The 20,418-nt window shown below is 33.7% G+C and overlaps 1 protein-coding gene across 11 annotated transcripts in view; it reads left to right on the forward strand.

Annotated features, from left to right (window-relative positions):
- The window catches only part of LOC140148976 (rhotekin-like), a 152,811-nt gene that overhangs the window by 76,204 nt on the left and 56,189 nt on the right, over nt 1-20,418 (forward strand). The window contains exon 1 of one of the 11 annotated variants that reach the window (XM_072171093.1): nt 8,294-11,829. The exons of 9 other annotated variants lie outside the window; for them this stretch is intronic. In XM_072171093.1, the coding sequence (XP_072027194.1) occupies nt 11,569-11,829 (261 nt within the window). In that variant the 5' untranslated portion in view covers nt 8,294-11,568. Of the gene's footprint in view, nt 1-8,293; nt 11,830-13,765; nt 13,953-20,418 lie in introns of those variants that run through there. One more of the 11 variants, XM_072171100.1, reaches the window with a different exon arrangement.

Consider the following 20,418-nt stretch of genomic DNA (forward strand, 5'->3'; position numbering starts at 1 on the left):
AAGAATTGGAAAAGGTTGCTGAAAATTGATTTTAGGATGAGGCAATAATGTTAAACAGTGGAAAGTATTCATTCATAAATTACAAGGAAGAAGTTACATAAACTTGGGTCCAAATTCTATTTGCATACTATGTTTGAAATATAAATGGAATATGTTTCAGGAAGAAGGGGAATAACCAGGGCAGGGTAGTATCCCCTGTCAATTATTTTTTCTTTTGATATTCTGTTAAGATCATCTTTTTATCATCCATTACTTCTGCAATTAATGAGGCTATTGAAAATCCTCACAAAAAGAGATTGAATCCTAACCATTTCTTGTGGTGAACAAGCTCACTGTCTCTTCCTCAATCTGTACACCTACAAATGACATGAGCACATCCTCCATCCTGTTGGAGTATAATTGTATTTGTTGTGAATCAGTAGCAGTGCTCTGAAATGTGAGGTTTAGAGAATGACAAGTGAGCCCTCTGTCAGTCATTGTATTGATGAAGAGAGCTATTAATATGTGAGTACACACGTTAAGGGATCTAAAATGAGCGTTTATTAGCGTTTGACAGTATTTTTGTGGGACATGAGAGCACCTCAGACCTATCGAATTGCATTCTGAATCTGAAGCATGTCTTTCTGATATCAAATAATTTTCATTTTTGAAAATCACAATATAATACAAATTTTATGACAAATTATAAAAATTTGATATTTTTCAAATTTTTGATATATAACAGTCCTCAAGTAAATTATATAAATCTAATGTTATATTCTTAAAGTGTATGTAGCAGGGAGGAAAAGCCGACGGTCAATTGAAAATTTTGACCTTTCATATTGAAGATATGGATTTTTTCCCAAAAGACCTTATTTTTTTTTTGGTGTTTTGGGAAAAAAATCCATATCTTCAATACTGAAAAGGTCAAAATTTTCAATTGATCGTCGGCTTTTCATCCCACCTACACTTTAAGTATAAATCATCAGATTTCTAAAGTTTACTTCAAGTACTGTTAAATATCAAAAATATCAATTTTTAATGATTTGCCATAAAATGTGTATTAAATTGCGAATTTCAAAAAATCAAAATTATATCAGATATCAGAATGACATTCTTCGTATTCAGAATGCAATTCGATATGTCTGATGTGCTCTGATGTCCCACAATAAATACTGTCCAAACGTTCATACCCCATCCCTTAATAAACATTTGCAATAATATTAAAAACCTTCTAATTTTGTTTTTCTTTTCTTTTCTTTTTCATGTACTGGTACATTTTCTTCACTCTTCAAACAGGTAAGTAAATTTCTTATTTGGGTTTTTTTTCCTTGCCAAAGAAAAATAAGATGTATGATACGATGAAGCAAAATGATTTACATTCAAGTCAAAATTAACAGTAAAACAGCCAAAACAAGGAATCTATGTACAAAGGCATTTAATGCTTTTCAGTAATGAAATCATATTTTGGGAATCAGTAATTCAGTTTTCATTGGAGCAGTAGTAGGGTGGTTTTAATAAATTTCATTGGAGTGAAAAATTAATCATGGGTAAAAAAATTCAAAGCAAACAAAAACAAAGGCAAGTTGTAGGGGATTGGAGCTTCATTTGAGGGTAGGGAGCTTATTGGGGCTACAAAGACCACATTCAGCGGTACAAAGACCACACTGAGCGGTAGTTATTGTAACCATTTAAATTTTGTTGCTATATTCTTGACCACTATTTTGCATGATTTGCAGAAATAAACTTGAACATTTAAAAGTTTCTAAATTTTATAATATTAGGGCTTATGTTCATACAAAAAGAAATTATACTATAATAAAGTGGGGCACATTAGTGCAATGATAGGGGAATGTTTGCTACAGGGTTAGTCCAAGGATTAGTCAGCACTAGGGGTGTCAACATTTACATGTTTCACATATAAATGACCGCAAATGCACTATCCGTTTCGGAAAGTTACTAACCGTTTAAACATTAAAATAAAAAAAGTAAGTTATTTTTTCGGTTTTGGAGTGTCCCTGAACCTAGAGCTAAATGCTAGGATCATTCACGGTTGACATTTAAAAAAAATAGGCCCTAGTGTTTTTGCAAAGTTATAATATGTGTTCATGTTATACTCTGTTAATGATGTCAAAAATGTCAAATTCAATGTATTGTTACTTTACGCAAAGAATATGGCAGTTTCAAAAAACCTATAATTGGCGATATTAGTCAATCAAAAAACTTAAGCTCTGCACTTCCTGATTATTTCCTAACCTGGCGATGTCATTTTATGATCATCATTTAGGATTCTAAAGTTTCATTGAACTGAATTAAATTGCCTGTAGGGTTACAGTAGGAATGCATAAAACGTCAACACAATAATTGTTTCAATTCTTCTACATCATGGTTCATTTCTAATTTTGATGTCATTGGAGCATGACAATTTGCAGTTTCCTTGATAAGGGGCTAATGAACAATGTATTCAATGACAAGATCATTTAGAGCATGATAAATCTCATTTTCAGAAGCCTGCAATCTTGCTACCCTCCTATCCTTTGTGGTTGAATTTCAAGAAAAAATGTACTATCCCAAATCAGTTCTCTTTGTCATTATTGAATTGAACTGAATAGCCTCTGTTATACTATTTCCAGGGTCTATGCTTAGGCAAAAAAAAAAAGAAGATGTTTGCTTGCCCTCAACCGACCGACCCTAATTTTGGAAATCAGAAAAAGGTGGTTTTTTTCTATTTACTGTACAAAAGAATACCGACCCTATTTTTGGAAATTCCTGAAAAGTTTTTTTTTTTTTCAAATTTTGCATTCTGAATATTTAAAAAAAAAAAGTATTTTAGAGCTTGTGTTCAACATTTTAGTTGTTTTCTAATGTTAGTTGATTCATTTTGACACCAAAATTGTCTGATTTTTCATATTTTGAGCCTTAATTAATACAAAAAGTAATTTTAAAAAAAGAAAGGAAAAAAAAAAAAAAAAAAGAAATCCCGACCGACCGACCCAATTGTTAAAATTCAATTGAGGGCCTTAGTCTAAAATTCAGAATTTATTAAATAAATCTATGAGTGGTAGACATGTATCACTTGTATGTAGCAGTAGACTTCTCCGTAGTCCACTTGCCAATTGTGCACTAGAGTTTTAAGCTTAAAAGCTTAAAACTCTGATTTAATTAATGAGTGCACAATTGATAGATTTTCACAACTGATCTTTTCAGTCACCGTCGCCCTCTGTTTGTTAGCTTCCCAAGTGGACTACTGACTTTGCCTTGAGAGTTAGGCCAATTTCTGGCCTAACTAAAATTGGTGATGATGTAATGCATCTTTAAAAATGAATCTGGCTTGTGATTGGTCGCCCAGATCTCGTTATTGTTTAAATCCTCCCGACGCGTACTGGTACCATTATAACTATACATGGTACACAACTATCTAGGGAATGCGGCGCTTTTGTGCTGGTGGATGAACGTATGCATCTAGCGCGTATTGTACCACCATGCTTAGTCTTGTGGTTAGATTTTATTGATAAACAAGTATGATTGACAGTGTGTGAGTCCCGGGTAAAGTTCTGCTTAAAAGTGAAAGTCCATAGTCGGTTTTTCGGATAATAAACTGGCAGATTCTAAAATTAGAATTGTTCAGTATTGAAGTGTCATTATAATTATGCCATTATGATATGTTGCATTCAATAATATAAGCCTCGTGAGGGCCTATACTTTACTTTGACTGTCACAAATATAATTATATAGCCTAAACTTTTTCATAACCATTTTATACTAGTATTTTGATGTACTAAATATCAGTATAATTTCGAGTTCAACTGAATGCGTTCATCATGATTAATAACATTTTTATTTATCAAAAATCGACTATGGCATAGTCTAATGTAGCAGTGGCGTAGATTTCTTTTTGACATTGGGGGGATGGAGTTGGAAAAAAATTCTTGAAGTATAGTCAATCCAGCACCTTTTGGTGACAGAATAAGTTTATGGTACAATTGCGAGTGAAGCGGGCAAAATTTTTTGCTATTATGAAGCTAAACTGATGAAATATGATGTAAAAGTAGAATAAATGCACGCGAAAATTTGCACTTTTGGGGCTAAAATTAGGTTAATTTGATCAGAAACCCATTGGGGGATGATTGTATGGACCATCCCTCCTGGCAAAATATTGGGGATAACCCCCCGGATCTACGCCTATGGTATGTAGTCTTCATCCAGTTCCTGATTTAAAGGAAGATTTAATCTAGTCTAGATCTAACTCGGTCACATTCGTCATCAACTGATACACATTGACAAACTAGTTATTGATTTCATCAAATGTCCAGTTAGATTTTGTGCAGCCACTTAGTACCAACATTAACCACACCACGTTATTGAGATGCAAGCTCACGATCTGCTTCATCAGTGGTTGTAATTTCATCAGAGCTCCCAGACACGATATAAGAGGTTTATAATACCATCTTGGATTGGATTAACTGAGTTATCATTTCAAGCATATTTTGTTTCTATCTAGTACACAGGTTAACTTCTTTCTGTTTGGGCAAAACAGCATCCTAATACAATTGATTTTTGTGACAGATGTTGATAATGATTATTTAGTGATAATCAAGTGATCTAGATTTATTTATGCAGCTTCATCTGGTAGCTGTTCTGTGAGAATTCCATTTAATTTAGAACACTTATTTTATTTCTTTTGTTTTCCACAAAAAATCAAGATCATAAACCACACACATATTTTTTTCTCAAAATACCAAACCAACTTGTCTTCAACATCATGTGAAATCGGTTTTAATACATCAACCTGAAAGACACTCCAGACTTAATGTTGAATTAGGTCAGTGATGATTCAATGTGCTTTTTGTGGTTTATAATCTACCATATACTATGAATATTAATTCATCAGAGATTCAAGAATCATCTTTATATTATAAATTGATCCGTATAATCGCATAATGATTCCCAAAGTAATCAATGGCTCATTAGCGATCATCTCAATGAGTCAAATGTTTTGAAATAACTGTCTCCTCATGTCGTTGAATGCACAATAGCAGGCATGTAACAAAATTGGCGCAAGTAACAGGATTCTTTATATCATAATGAAATCTCTCTTCATATGTATCAAAATGAGGAAAAAAACGTATGAATGAAGTATTAGGATAAATATTCAAATGTTCAACGTGTAACCCATCAGTTTTCAGAGCTCAGTATGAAAAGCAGCAGAGTGGTTCTGAAATTTGTGATATGAATATAACAGTTGTAAAAAAAGAATACAAAATATTTATGAAACTATCAATGAGATAGACAAACACAGTCATCGCCATGAAGTCTAGCTTGAATTTTAATTGGAAACTTGTAACAATTTTATGCCTTCAGTAGATGCCTTAGGAGACATATGTTTGTACACCAAAAGCAGTGATTTAAGGATGCTAGTTATTGATGTAGGGAGCGATAATTACATTGAATCTAATAACATTTGTAGGGTGACATGTAACCAAATTACAAAAATGTGACTCAACTTTTGAAATAAAATTAACTGTATGCGATGCGTGCAATAATTCAGATGAGTGTTTCTAAGGATGTGCATATGGAACACCCAAGATTTCCTTTATGCTCTATAATGACTGCGCATATCATGATGAGGAGGTGCAAGGTTTCTGCTCAGATTATAATAGGACCCAAACTATATTTTTTGACTCCATCTCCAAATTCTCAACCAAAGAACTACTTCATATTAATTTAATTAGTATCATAATAGCTGATTAGGTTATTACAAATTAATAGAAGTCATAATTGACAGATGATTTTTAAAAAGTTAATTGCATGATAAGTTTAGTTTCCAAAAGCTCTGCATGTCAAATATAATTCCTAGCAATTAAAGCAAACCGATTTTGCAATGAAAATCTGTTCCAAGCTGTTACTTGAAAAATATTTGTTTTAGTTATGACAATATCTTACACTCAGTATGCACACACTAACACAATAAGGATCATTAATTTTCAACTTCAAGCCAATCATCATGAAAATATAATTGTCTTAGGGCAATCAATCTTGTAACATTAGAGGGTTGTAACATCATTCCATTTAAATTTGGCCTCAAATGATCTATTTTGCACCGTAATGCTGCCCCATTAGCAACAATAGTCGTATTATACGGGGCCAACTAACAAATAATGATGAGGCACTTCAACTATGTAATAATCCGTCATTTAAGCTGGAAGTACCTGCACAGACTATCAATACCACCACCATAACCGAAGCCTTTGCAAGCTTAGTTGCCAGAGGCAAACTCTTATACAGACCTATACGTGTTACTGTTAAACACCAGAAGATTGCCTGAGGGAGTCTCTGATACGGACCTTGTGTGTGGGGTATACCGCTTCTTGGTATATTGGAATGAGTCACTGTTAGTGGAGGCGTAATACACCTTGCGATTTTTTTAATGTGTGATATTTGAAACGTTTGTGTTTTCGTGGGCAATTTGAAAGTGTGAAATTGTCTTCCTTAATGGGAATCAGCTGGTGATTTAATGGTCATAATCTGCAGGGGAAAAAAGGAAAAAATAATTGGATTATAAAGGTAAATTGCCAATAAGTTGAGAAACGTATCTTTATTTATTATGAAAGTTACTCTCTGTTGATGTTTTTGAGAATGTTGTGTATGAATGGATGTGCACATTCCCTTACATACTTTTATCCAATCTGAAATTCAATATATCAAGAAAGGCCACTATTATAAAGTCTTATGATGTCAAGAAACTAATTTTCTTGTGAATTTGTTATGGCTATCCTATTCATTTATTTAATTTTTATTTATTTATTTATTTATTTATTTATTTATTTATTTATTTATTTATTTATTTATTTATTTATTTTTTATGTATTTTTTTAAATTTATTTATTGATTTATTTGTTTATTTAGTTGTTTAGTTATTTATTTACTAAATTTATTTATTTACTTTTTTCATATTTATTTATTTATTTTTATTTTTTATGTATTTTTTTTTAATTGATTTATTGATTTAGTTGTTTATTTAGTTGTTTAGTTATTTATTTACTGAATTTATTTATTTACTTTTTTCATATTTATTTATTTATTTGTTTGTTTATTAATTCATAATGTAGATAAATAAGATACTAGACATTTACATAATACAATAACCTCAATATCAAATGCATCAAATCATAGAAGGTTAGTGCAGAACATGGATATATTGGATAATCAAAAATATGCATCTACCATCTGATGAGAAGGTCTTATTTGTTTCAGCTACTAGAAAATTAATTGGTAATGAATTAATCACAGAAGATTGTCAAGATGATCTTGATTTATCGAATAAATTTGCAGGCATTTATAATGTACTCATTACTTTATTAGCTTATAATCACTTAAGTACAGGAGTAATCAACAGGTGAACTTCTGCCCCTGGGCATGATGTTCAAAGCATACTGGATGATGAAACCATATATCCTTGAAAGGAAAGCATAATATTCTCAAATTATGATATTATTTGCATTTGGTTTCATTTGGTTTGTTTTTCAGTCAAGAACAAAGTCAAATGACTCTTTAAAACTCTTTAAACTGAACTCTTTAAATTAATTGATTAAATTTGTAAAGTGACAAAAAAAAGCCAGCGCTAATTTTCAAGTCCTCTCCTTCATTTACATTTTTCCTCTTCAGTGTTTCTGATACAGAGACTGATTGACATTTTGACCATACCTAGAGGGTTAGTATAGATTGGGAAATGTGACAGAATAGGGAAAATTCATAGGGAAAAGCTTGCTTTATCATGCAAAATATAAAGCAAATTTTTGTCAAAAATTCATCAGGTTGGAATGAGTCACATCCATTGAAGCAATTCACAAAAACTCAAGTCATATTTTTATGGATTATGATTTTGAGTAGGATAAGCAGGGACCCATTAGTGCATGTTTCAATTAGTGCCAGTACTAACTATGTTAACAATAAAGCAACATCAATTAGAAGATGTAAAACTGAGTTGAAATAGTGAGACGGTGGAGAAATATAAACATGTAACTGTATTTATGTGGAGACCCAGTCAACAAGACATTTTACCTGCATGGCCTGTGTTTTTTAGCCTGAGATGCGCTGTGAGATTTCTGCATTAGCTTACCTGTTCTCAGGTGTGATGGGGAAATCTTTGTAGTAGGGAAATTTTCATTGACTTTAGAATTTGCAATATTAAGTAATAAGGATGTTTTCAGAATTCATTGACTTGAGGTATATTTGGTTATGAACTACACAGATAATATTTTGAATTTGATTTTCCATGATTTTTAAGAAAAAACAGAGTGGATATAACATGCGAAGAATTTTTATCACATGAAAATTGGATAATTTAACCTGTAGTCAAGGGTATCGACAGAGCGATGAATGAATATCACAAATCTGCATACGTGAAAGGTAGACGTACGAACAGACGGAGAAACGACCCAAGTTAAAAGCAAAGTAAGTCTGGCGTGAGAGGAATATGTCATGGTGAAAAAACAGTACACGTGCATCAACATCAGGGAAGAGGACTATACTACGAGTTGATTTACATTAAAGGAAGGATGTTGTCAGAGGAGGAAGAGTGATGAGTATGGGATGCATATGGTCACTATTATAACACAGATGGAGGGCTAGCTGAAAGCAATGGAATTTTCTGTTGGGGAGTGTTTAGTGAGTTGATGTATGCAGCATCTTGTGGATGTAAAAGAGAACATTAGATGCCGAGACAAGGAGGATAGAGGAGGAAGTCAGAGATACCTACGGATGTTTTAAGAGGATGACTAGCAAGGTCAACGATTGGTGCCTTGCTTGATTGAATTTGATTAACTCAATGACAAATGGAATGATTAATAATTAAGTAAGCTGGTTTATACTGTAAACTGACAGTGTTGGTAATATCAACGATTCTAAATGACATGTGGAGTACCAATACGCTGCAAACTACAATATCTACACAAATATATATACGATTGATGCACTTATGAAAGCATATCACTACTGCATGGTATACTGTATACTACATTGATGTTATTTGTATGAAGGTTAATTAGTGAGTGTAGGTTGAAATAATTGCACTGGAACATTGTAATTCGATGGAATGCTACTGTAAGCTGAGTTTGCTTGCATCATAACAATTAGCACACCGGCAGATGTGCTGTGGTATGTTTATAATAATTAAGACTCCTCTTCATGCTGTCTGTGTAAAGGCCATCGTGGCACATGTCTCATCTCTGTCTCTCTGCTTCGCCTGGCTGCAGAAATAACCAGATGACAAATTTAACCAATTATTAATTAATGGATATGGTAAAGAAGATACAAGCATTTAAGTACTAGTTGCAAACCATTCGGGAGCCTCCATTAGTGTCACTCTGTGTAATTGCAGTTGTAAGGATGGTGTGTGGAGTGATTTGAATTAGACTGTGTACAACTGTTGTAAGGATGACACTACGAGATGGGTAAATAAAACCTACGTGTGTGCCAGTGAAGAGTCGACTCAACTGTTTAATCTCCGAGTGAATCAGAACATCTTCAGCATTGTGAAAATACATGAGAAGGTGCTTTTATTGGTAAAAAATATCAGATTTCGTAATCCATAGGCTGCGTTGGAGTATGATCATAATTCTGTGGAATGAATCGGATCAATGTGTGAATTAGATCAAGTGATGATAACATATGCGTCACCTGGGCAAGAGAGGAATGGCGTGAGAACATCAATGTGATGTACATGTTAATTAAGATTAGTAGCATACCTTGTGGCAGGTAACTCATTAATCAGCATTTTAAGTGTCAACACACTACTGTTTTCAAGTGAGCAAGCAATATATTTGAAATGTACTTGTTCAGTTCTTTGGTCGTGGCCGAACGGATTTGGCAAGAAGATGATGATTCAAAGAACTTGATAACAAATATTTGATGAAACAAAAGTATATTGATCAAGAAAACCGCCGTCGCATGACCCTTTCGCAGATACATGTAGAGATGATGGACAGGAGTGGAACACTCGTCTATGTAATATCCCATGGGATTCAGTGACCCTCTTGTGGTATCCGTATAATTTGGGCCAGGAAAATACAAAATTGATCAAATATTACACCCGGAGACTGATTCTATTTGAAGAAGTCAGTCCCTGAAGAATTTTGTATGGACCTCGCATATTGACAGCAAAAAGGCATATATTTGCAGCAGACACAAATAGTAAATTTATGCTTGTAAAGCGCACTAAGGGATCTGGAGAATTTGCCAAGTGGATACAGTGTTTGTAGAAAGAAATTCAACATCAACATCATTGATTACAACAAACAGCTTAATTTTTTACTGTATTTGGACTAGACTAAAATACCATAATTTATGTTACTTCACGAATGAAAATTTTGAACAAACAGTGAATCAAAGCATCATAGAAAGACAAGAGACAGTGAATCTTTGGGCAACAGTAAATGATAGTGGTGATATTATCACATAATAATTCTGAGATAAAGGAATATGCTCAAAGAGTAACTGAAAATAATTATCATTCATGCAACTTTAGTGATTAAGCATTCATATCCATAGCAACCATAACATAACAAATTTGGAATGTTTATCACAAGTTACGCAAAAACAAAAAAGTCTAGTTAATGAGATAAATATCAGCAAGCAGCATGCACAGAGAATGCTCTCATAAAGGACAACATAAGCCCCTATAATCACACCCTGTGGGCTTATATATCGCATCATCGACTTGTAATTGTCTGCACACTCTTCTGTTTATAGATGCTTCTGTATTTACGTGGAGGAAAAAAGTAAATGTTTAAGTGAATCACAAGGAGTGGAAAAGCAAAGCATATGTGTCCAAGGAAATAAATGCATGATACGTGCAAGTAAGGGGCAATTTCAGATATCACGGGTGTGGTACCATGACATTGACATCCTGAAACTAAAATCCTGAAGACACAGTCCAGCAGAAAGAAAAAGGAAGAACATTTATACGTGCATAGGAAAGCCAAATACCCTGTCATGGGTTGAATGGCAGAAAGTGCATTAACGTCAAGTGAATTCATCAACTATAAGTTGGTCATGGTTTTTCAATCAAGAGAGCTTTGCTTATACATGTGTGCGTTGCATAGAGGATTCACTTAGGTGAATCTGGCCCATTTGCTTTAAATGCCCAAAAAAGACCAAAGCCAGACTGCATCAGCCAGGATAAGTGACTAATCTTTGCTGACTGTCTTTTATGCAGCTATCTACATTTCCTGTGCATGTTAAAATTATTAAGTGAAGTGTTGCTGAATTTTTAAAGTAGAAAAACTGGAAATTGGAAATCATTAAAAAATGGATGATAGCTATATGCCATATTGGCATCTTTATACAGTGGAAGATATATGTCATGTTGACAATTTATTCCACAGATAGACTGTAGAAACTAAAAACAGTGGCTCAATTACCTAGTTTGCTAGGCTGTTGTGCAATGCACAGCCACACCAATAACATAACAGCAATGGATGGTGCTCACGGTGGGATTGGTCCCCAGAAATCTCACCAAATTTATCGCCAACATCATGGTCACCATCATGGTCCCCAGATTTGTCACCCGATTCATCGCCAAGACATGTAATGACATGGGATATGAAAATGTCACCAATGAAAAATGGCAATTCCAAAATGTCACCCACGATGAACTGGAAATCCAGTACGCTTCCAAAACCAAAAAAGAACCCACCTCCAGATACGGCATTGTCATCATCCCCATCACCAGCAACAGAAAATGGTGGGGCGTGGTATGCGGACACACTGCCAAATCCAAAGAAATTAATTCAAAATGGTGCTAAGGAACAATTAAGGAAATGCAAGTCACTGCCGGCTGCTATCGGGAGGGTGAGTGCTCATCCCTGTGGGATAAATCTATTTTCTTGTATTATGTGTGAATTAGTTTGATTTGAAGTAACATCAAATAACTCCCTCTGTGGTCCTTAGTGAGAGCAAGATGAGACAAATGCTAAAAGGCTGCTAACCTCATCTTGTACTGGCAGGAATAGGGATGTTTCTTATAGGGTGTCCCAAATAAAAGCAGTTCCAGACAAATCTTTTTGCCACATAATGTTTTGATACAACTTTTGATGTAACATGTCTTTGTTATTTTATCTATTCTCATTCTTTTCCAGTAATGTTTAAGCTCTAATGAATGACGTAAAATCAATGATATTTCCACCAGATTATTCTACATAACATAAATATGCCTAATCGATTTTATGTCATCAAACATTCGTTAGAACTTTAACATTACTGGAAATAGAATGGGAGTAGATTAAATAATGAAGACATGTTACATCAAATATTCTATGTAGTACATGTAGCCCTTAGATGAAAAAAATGTTAGAAATGTAATGATATCAAACTGCTTTCCCCATGTACAAAATACAAAACATATACATGATTTAGATGACTGACTTAGCTTGGTATTGCAACACAGAGAGATGCATTATCCATGTAATGGCAGAAAGAACCACTTTTTGTGACAAATGGATTTAGCATGTTTGGACATTACAACAATAGATAGGCTAATTCAAAACCACATATCCTGAAAAATCTAATAATTCACAACCATGATTGACTTATTATTTTGCTTTTAGTTACATGCAGAAACTGTCACTTTAGGATAATATTAACTGTAGCTATATCAATTTCTTGTTGAGCAGAGTTTATATTTTCTGCTAATTCTATGACCTCAAAGCACTGAATCCTAGGTAAGCAATCCTACTCTGTCAGAAATAGTTTCTTTTCCCATTTGTGTTCAAATTGAATAATTTATCCAGGCATTTTCACACAACACTGATTTCACCATGGATTATCGTGGAATTTTGCATGCCATATTATGTGCCAAAAAGTATTCAACCCTTCAATCCCTGGTGATTTGACTACGTATGAATGATTACAAATACGAACAAATTATACAGAGGAGAATATTTCTTTTTAATTAAAGGCGCATCTGTGTCCTGATTAACTTTGATTTTGAATCTTGTAAAAACAAGACTAAAAATCAGTGGCGAAATCCTCTCTGCAGATAATTTCCTGTCCACTAAAAAAGATCCTCCCATCAATATCTATGATGATGACAGCTAGTTGCCATGGCGATGACAAGCTGTCCTTATCAGGCACTTACACATTGCATTTCCTAGTAAAAGAACATGAGTTTGCAAGTGCTATAGTATTTTCAGTCGTATTTGGAGCTGACCTTTTCAGGTTGACATGTTGGAAGCTTTTTAAGGCAGACCATTTAGAGCTTGCATGATTATTGCAATCTGTTTTAAGCTTCCTTTTTCAATTTGATTGCATATATTTTCTGGTATGCATGTTGAAATATCTTTATAATGACATGAAGGATAAGCTTTTAATTTTTTGTACTAATCATGGTTTTGAATAACTATGGTATTCAACACTGAGCTCTATGTATTAGAGACTAATATATCACACCAACAATACCTGATAAACATGTTAAAATGCTAATAAAAAAATTCATTGAAGTTCTGTTATGTGCATTGGAATTGCATCACAGCTAAACAAAATCATTGAAGTCATTGTTGTTTTATGTGAGAGCTTACAACATCATGTATAATGTTCATTTCAATAAAACCACAGCATGTTTCATATCTATGTTGACTATTTCTGGGTTGTAGAAAAAAACACTTATGACATCTCAATCATTTAAGATCACAATCAGGTGATGTGTCAAATTTCAAGTGATCTTGAACACTCTATAGTGATCTCCAGTTCATTCCCTCAGTAGTAGTAATCCTCAGACATACTGAGCAAATGTTGGATAAGACTCATGAACTGTGTATAGGAAGGCTATCAGCTAACTTGTTGCCCAAGTGGTCATAAGTGTCAGTTGGATTAAGGTCAAGCAGACATTTTGGAAGTTGTTGGATCACCCTGAGAGATAGATAATAATGAGGATGCCACATCTTATCATCAATGTTAAGCCGCAATGTCCAGGCTCTGTAAGTACTTGTAGAAGGCTAAGACATGGTTGCTCTCAAAATAAAGTTAAACTTATCTCAAGTCTTGAAGTTTGCTTCGTGTTGAATGTGATGCACTTAAAGTTCTGCTCTTGGTATCGTAAGAGATGAATATCATAATGTATTCTTATCATTAAGATCTTAAAATGATAATTTTATATTTCAACTGAGTGGAAAATTCAGCACCAAGAAACATTAGCTTCTTTCAGCTTTACAAAGTTTTATTATATATTCCAAATATGACACAATATTGAGGATGCCAATTTTTTTTTTTTTTTTTACGTGAGCTTTCATTTCTTGCTGTGGCAGTTGAACATTGTCATTATTAATGTTAAGCATTTTTTTCTTCAAACAACTTCCTGCACATTGATTCATGACACACATTTTGAAAACATGAATTTCCTTATATGGTTAACCTGTGTGTATTACCAATGTTTTAGCTCTATTGAATCCTCAAAATGAAATCACTCAAGTTAAGATCATGTTATCATAATTGTAATTGAATATAGAAGTATTCATATTTCTTGTTCCTGCGGATTGAACTTTATGAAATTATCAGTTTCGGCTTGTTTTTGCAGCAACATGTCGGTGATTTAATTTACATTTTTATTTACAGAACAGTTCACATGTTGCTCATATTTCTTATGATTTATGAACTATAAGCATAATGTAATTTACACCGAATATGTAGAAATTAGGCATGCATCTATAGATATGAGAACTGGCAATCTATAGCGCAAACAAATTATCTCACTTTTGCTCTTCAATGAGAAAATATCTATATGAGTGTATAGATATCAGTACTGGCAATTTGTAGCACAACAAATCGCACACTCCGTAGAAAATATCCACATACCTCATTTAGTTTGACATCTGTGGCTTGTTCATTTGATGCTTTATACAACATAATATTTCAACAATTTTACATACAAATACAAAGTTTAGTACTCAGTACATGACTAAAAGTTATTGATCAAGTCATTTTCAGTTTTGTTTGTACTTTTTTTTATACATTTCAGTGAAAGTTTGACAATGAAATTTTAATGTCATTTTGGCTCCAACAATCTTAACATCTTAAAATGTGCATGCAAAGAGTTTTCATGTGGGTGTTTAATAGTCTATGTTTGGGCTGCTGAGATAAAAATATGACATCTAAAATCTGGGCTTAAGTTGGAACATTTTTAAATGTCAATGCATTCATAATGAACATAATTATGATCAATACAAATGATATTCAATGTATGGTATTTTGTAGGATAAAATCATTTTCAAATTTGTGAGGGATTGAAAAACAAAATGTTGTTGATTATGCTTCTGCACAGGACTTGTAACTTAAAGGAGCATTTCATGATCCTATCCTCTTTTTATGACATTTTTCGGTAGATATCCACGAAAAAAGCTTAAGTTCCCAAAATTTCAGTTTATTCTGATTTTGCATTGCGAGTTATGCGATATGCATGATTATGTATATTACAGTGTATTACAACTGGCCACTTAAGTGTTGAATTGTGTTCTGGTATACCAGAACGTAATTCAAATTTGACGATATCTTTGCTAAACAAATTAATCTGCAAGAAAGTTTTGTACATAAACATTATGTAGCCAGAGGTTTCCAGTGGTATAAAAATCTCAACTTATTTTGAGAAAATTGGGGAATGAGGCTGTGGATCACAAAATGCCCCTTTAAGTTTCTTTTTTTCAACTTAGAAAAATCAATGGGGTCATCTGTAGCTTTAATTTCATAGGGCTTCATTTAAATTTTAAAAAGATAATTTCAAAAATATACAAAATGAATTATTTTTAATTGGGTAATTTTATGGTTAATGCAACCCTTCCATTTCCCCTTCAATGCCTCTTTCCTACTTTTCCTTACAAAAATCCTTACAATAAATACACATCTTATAAATTCATATTCTGCTTCTAACCTGTCTAAAGGTAGAATTATAGGACTTAGTTTGACTCACTCTTCTAGGTTGAATCGTTGTGTGTGCACAAGAAATGCTTGTTTCAATAAGATAAGGGTAAAAGACACAACGCTTGATTAGGGTTGTCACGTAAATACATGCATGCAGATAGATACGCGCACACGCTTGCATGCATGCATGGGTGTCTTGTTTTGCACTAGAATTAAGGTATCCAGTTATACTGTTTCTAAAAATAAATATGCTTCAGGTGAATTTTGTTTTAAATAAAATAATAATGTGCATTTTTAAAGGGCATGTCAATTTCTTGGATGTGATGAAAGAGCAGACTTCGTGACAACATAATTTTATATAATGTTATAAATGTAGGCTTAACCATTTTAATTTGTGGCTACAACAATAATATGTTACCGTAAACCACGAATGAGCCATAAATGTCCTAAATTGTATTCTGAGTTGCAGTGTAAAGTGTGCATGAAGGTTGTATTCATAGGTAGTTCAAGTTGGTGCTACATGTATCTCATTTTGATAGCTCTAGTCAAACACCTTTTTAACCAATCAATAATCCTATTGTTGAAGAGGATAATAAGCTTCAGCCTATGTCTATAGAATTCTTAAATAGCTCTAGTCTTTGTTAGCTTTGGCTAAATCTTGTTCAACATTCAAGTAGTGGGTTACAAAGCATTGTATTTTGTCTAGGTATGTATAACCAACAATTATCAATGAGAGGACATTCCTGAACCCCCTTGAATTGGGGATGATTTGAAATGACCGCCAATTATGACTGTTTGATATTTATTACCAGCAATGTGGGAAAAGAGACACATGTAGAACCAAAAAAGGTATACCATTTTGTTGAAGGAGCAAGTATTAATTTATATATGTTTATTGCAAAAACAAATGTTTAATTCAGTGAACAAGTTTACTAAAGACCTATTCAACATTTAAAAAAAAGAGTGGGCTGCTTTGCTTTGTTTAGGATCTGTGATCAAGTCCAATAGGACCCTAGAACATAATGTCAAAATGAAATCATGGAAGCAAGTTCAATCATTTCCTGTAGAGATGTGTCGAAGGGAATGATTTAAACATTTACCTCTGAATCACATGAACTTATACATAATGTTCTGACATTTTACTTGCTTTTCAACCCTAATATCAACAAAATTTGTGATTCAATCAAGCAAAATTAGGACAAAATAAGTTGTTTGGGGATGAGCTGACCATTCCAATGTTCTTCATTGTTTAAATAACTGATGTGTTCAAATGTAATATTGCTTTCTTATGCAACATTTTGGTGACATTTACTTCAAACTAAAGTTAATTTCTTTAAACTTCCGTGGTCCGTGCTGTGCGCCAAGCGTCTACGAGCGTACACACAGAAAACATAAGCAATCACGCTGATTGGCTGATCAATGCACTTGACAACAAGTCGGTTGACCCATTGGTTGTCTGTTCGGCGCGTAGTAGGCGACCTTGTCACTTTTACGCGATCGCAATTCACCAGCGCGTACCCGACCACGGAAGTTTAAAGAAAACAACTTTATATCTTAAAGTTCTTTATCATGATGCAGACATCTGAAAATTTACTTTCCAAAGCATTGTCCTCATTTGGCCTGATCAGGTCACATTTAATTTCCTAGTTTAACCTACACACATTTGATGAATGTGTGTCTAATTGAAGCCGTTATTGAGAGAAACTCAAGACTTGATTTACAAAAATGACATATATACATGTGTAAGAGCTAACAAAACTCAAATCATGCTTATTGTTGAATGATTACAGTGATCATGTGGATTTCTTGTACATTATACCTGTATTCAATGGCGTAGTGCACGTTAGAATATGGCACTATTTGGCGCCATTGCGCCCTCTGTTGTCTTTGTAATGTTTATGCATCTTTCATACCCCGGAAGGGGTCGACAAAGATTAATAAAAGTTCGTCATTTGACGGACACCATACCATACCATACCGTTGCTAGGTCAACTGGCTCACACTTCCTATGTTAGGAGCCACTGATCAAAATGATTACAACACAAAGCTTATGGCATATCATAATTCGGATTAGGTGTATGAGCCTAGGCTTGAACCAGTAACCAATGGATACTAATGTGCACTACATCAGCGAATGTCATGCATATGATGAACTGATGTGCGTATCAAACATGGCATAATTAGTTTTTCAAATCGCAAAGCGGGCTTTCAGGAATTTCCAAAATTGTTTATTATGCGAGTTCTTTTCCATTCTGTCAAATGTCCACTTCATCCACTTACTCCTCATCTCATTAGCTAACATCAATTTAATCATTGACCATCAAGACATCAGCTTACACAATATCTTTGCCAAGTGAACCAAGTGACTTTGAACTTTAAAGAAATTCTGTGGTAAAACATTAACATCCTGAAGTACTAAATGACTAATATGTCTCAGGAGATGGTTGCTACTTGATTGGCCCTACCTAATCACATTCCTATGCAGAATGACTTCATAGTACATGTTCAGTGTCATCAGAAAACTGGTTCAACTGAAGGCATATGATTGCTTCAATAACCATATTCTTGGCTCTAATGTCAACTTTTTAGGCAAATATGGAGCCAGAATTTTAAAGTTGACATCCCTTGCATTATTACACAGGCACTATTTTGTAATTAATAATAGTTGATGCAGGGATGCAATAAAATTTGATTGTGCTTGACTTCGCATTAATTTCTTATAGCATAGTGTTATTAATATCCTTGTTGTTAATTTTATATCAGGTCAAGATGATATTGCTTGCAGGTAATTTTCACAGGATATTAGCTAGTGCTGACAAGTCTTATTGTTATTGCTGCATAGTTGATAAGAATTTTACCGATATTTTATTTGGAACAAATTTCCTCTGTAAGATCAACAGCTCAATATTTGTAACTCTCTGCATACAGACTCCTCCTTAGTTTTGAAATGGATTTCATCACCCTGTCTGGTCCCCTATTCAATGTTGTCTGGGTTTTGAATGGTGTGATTTCAATAAGAGATTCCATCACGGTCTTCAACATTCTTGGCCCACTGTTCAATGTATCATATGCTGCATGGAAAGCGTGAGTTTGAAATATGCTTACATTAACACAGCTTTGTTGGCTGGATACAAGAGAAGTATGAACCAGACAAGTAACCAGGAGATGAGTAACACTGCATTCATTGTCTAACTGCAAACAAGCGCCCCAACAAATTATTGAATCTGGTTGAAAATTTAAAGGAAAGTTGAATGTTGGAATGTTTTGGTTAGAAGTAAAATATGTGTCTAACTAATCTGAAAATTCAGTTACTCCCCTACTTGAAGAGATATTATAAAAATGAAGTAGCGTTTAAAACTTTTGCAACATAAATTTATTTATTTAAGAAAGATTAACAAATTATATAATTGTTTTGTTTTTATATCAAATTTTGATGATGAATATTTTACATTTGATAAAATCAACAATGGCATCAGCAGCAGCTATACGTCTCAAGTTGAGAGTAACGCCATGTTAGATTTTGTAGTGGCAGACTCGAATCAGTGCGTTTACGCAGTTGCTTTCCAGCATAGGGACAAATTGACCTTCTATGCGTGTGTATACGTCCCGCCGGATTAGGTTAGCGCATGCGATTTGAATCTACCCCTACGAAATCCAACATGGCATTACTCTCAACTTGGACGAGGCACAGTATAGTATACATATACAAATCTGTTGCTTACTCTTCTGTGAACACAGTTTATCAATATCGCTGATATCACTGTGAATATGAACTTATTACTCATCCATTTCCCCCTCACTAAATTTAATTATGATTGAACCTGATAATATATTGAATTGGGGGAACCCTAACCTGACCGTAAGGAAAATCAATAGGAGAATTGAGAGGAAATAAGTAGATATTATAGAGGAAAAAAGATTGAGCAATGGATTTTTTTTAACTCATGCCAGAATGTTGCAGGTGCCTTTTATCTCCTTGCATTATGTTCTTGTATTCTCAAGGAACTGACAATCATTGTGTTATGATGATAAAAGTTCAAATCTATTTTATTGGGGTTTTGTGTGTGTTTTGTCACAATGTTGCACTTCTTATATTTGATTACTTATACCGTAAAGTTTTTCTGAAAAATTTAGGGATATGAAACTGTGTCAAAGTTTAGAAACTCAGTCATTTTCTTACCAGGAGGTATTCCCTCCATTAATTAATATCCTCCATTTAAATTATTCTGGTAATTTTTACTCTTCCTTAGCATGTATCTGCCCATATCACACATAGGGGGCTCAGGAAGACAAGCAAATTATGCGTAAATATAATACATTTTCCTGAAATTGCACTAGATTTTGGCCAATTGTATGATGTGTATAATATGCAAGGGTGCAATTTCATTACAGCTAAGGAAAATCGGTTTTGATTCTCATCACAGAATTTGCAAGAATCATTTGATTCACATCTAATTACCCACATGATATCTACTACAAATTTTATCATTACAAGATTCGATTCTTTGATTCTCACCAAGATTGCATCCCTTA

This window comes from Amphiura filiformis, chromosome 3 (genome assembly GCF_039555335.1).
Source record: "Amphiura filiformis chromosome 3, Afil_fr2py, whole genome shotgun sequence".
Taxonomy (NCBI): domain Eukaryota; kingdom Metazoa; phylum Echinodermata; class Ophiuroidea; order Amphilepidida; family Amphiuridae; genus Amphiura; species Amphiura filiformis.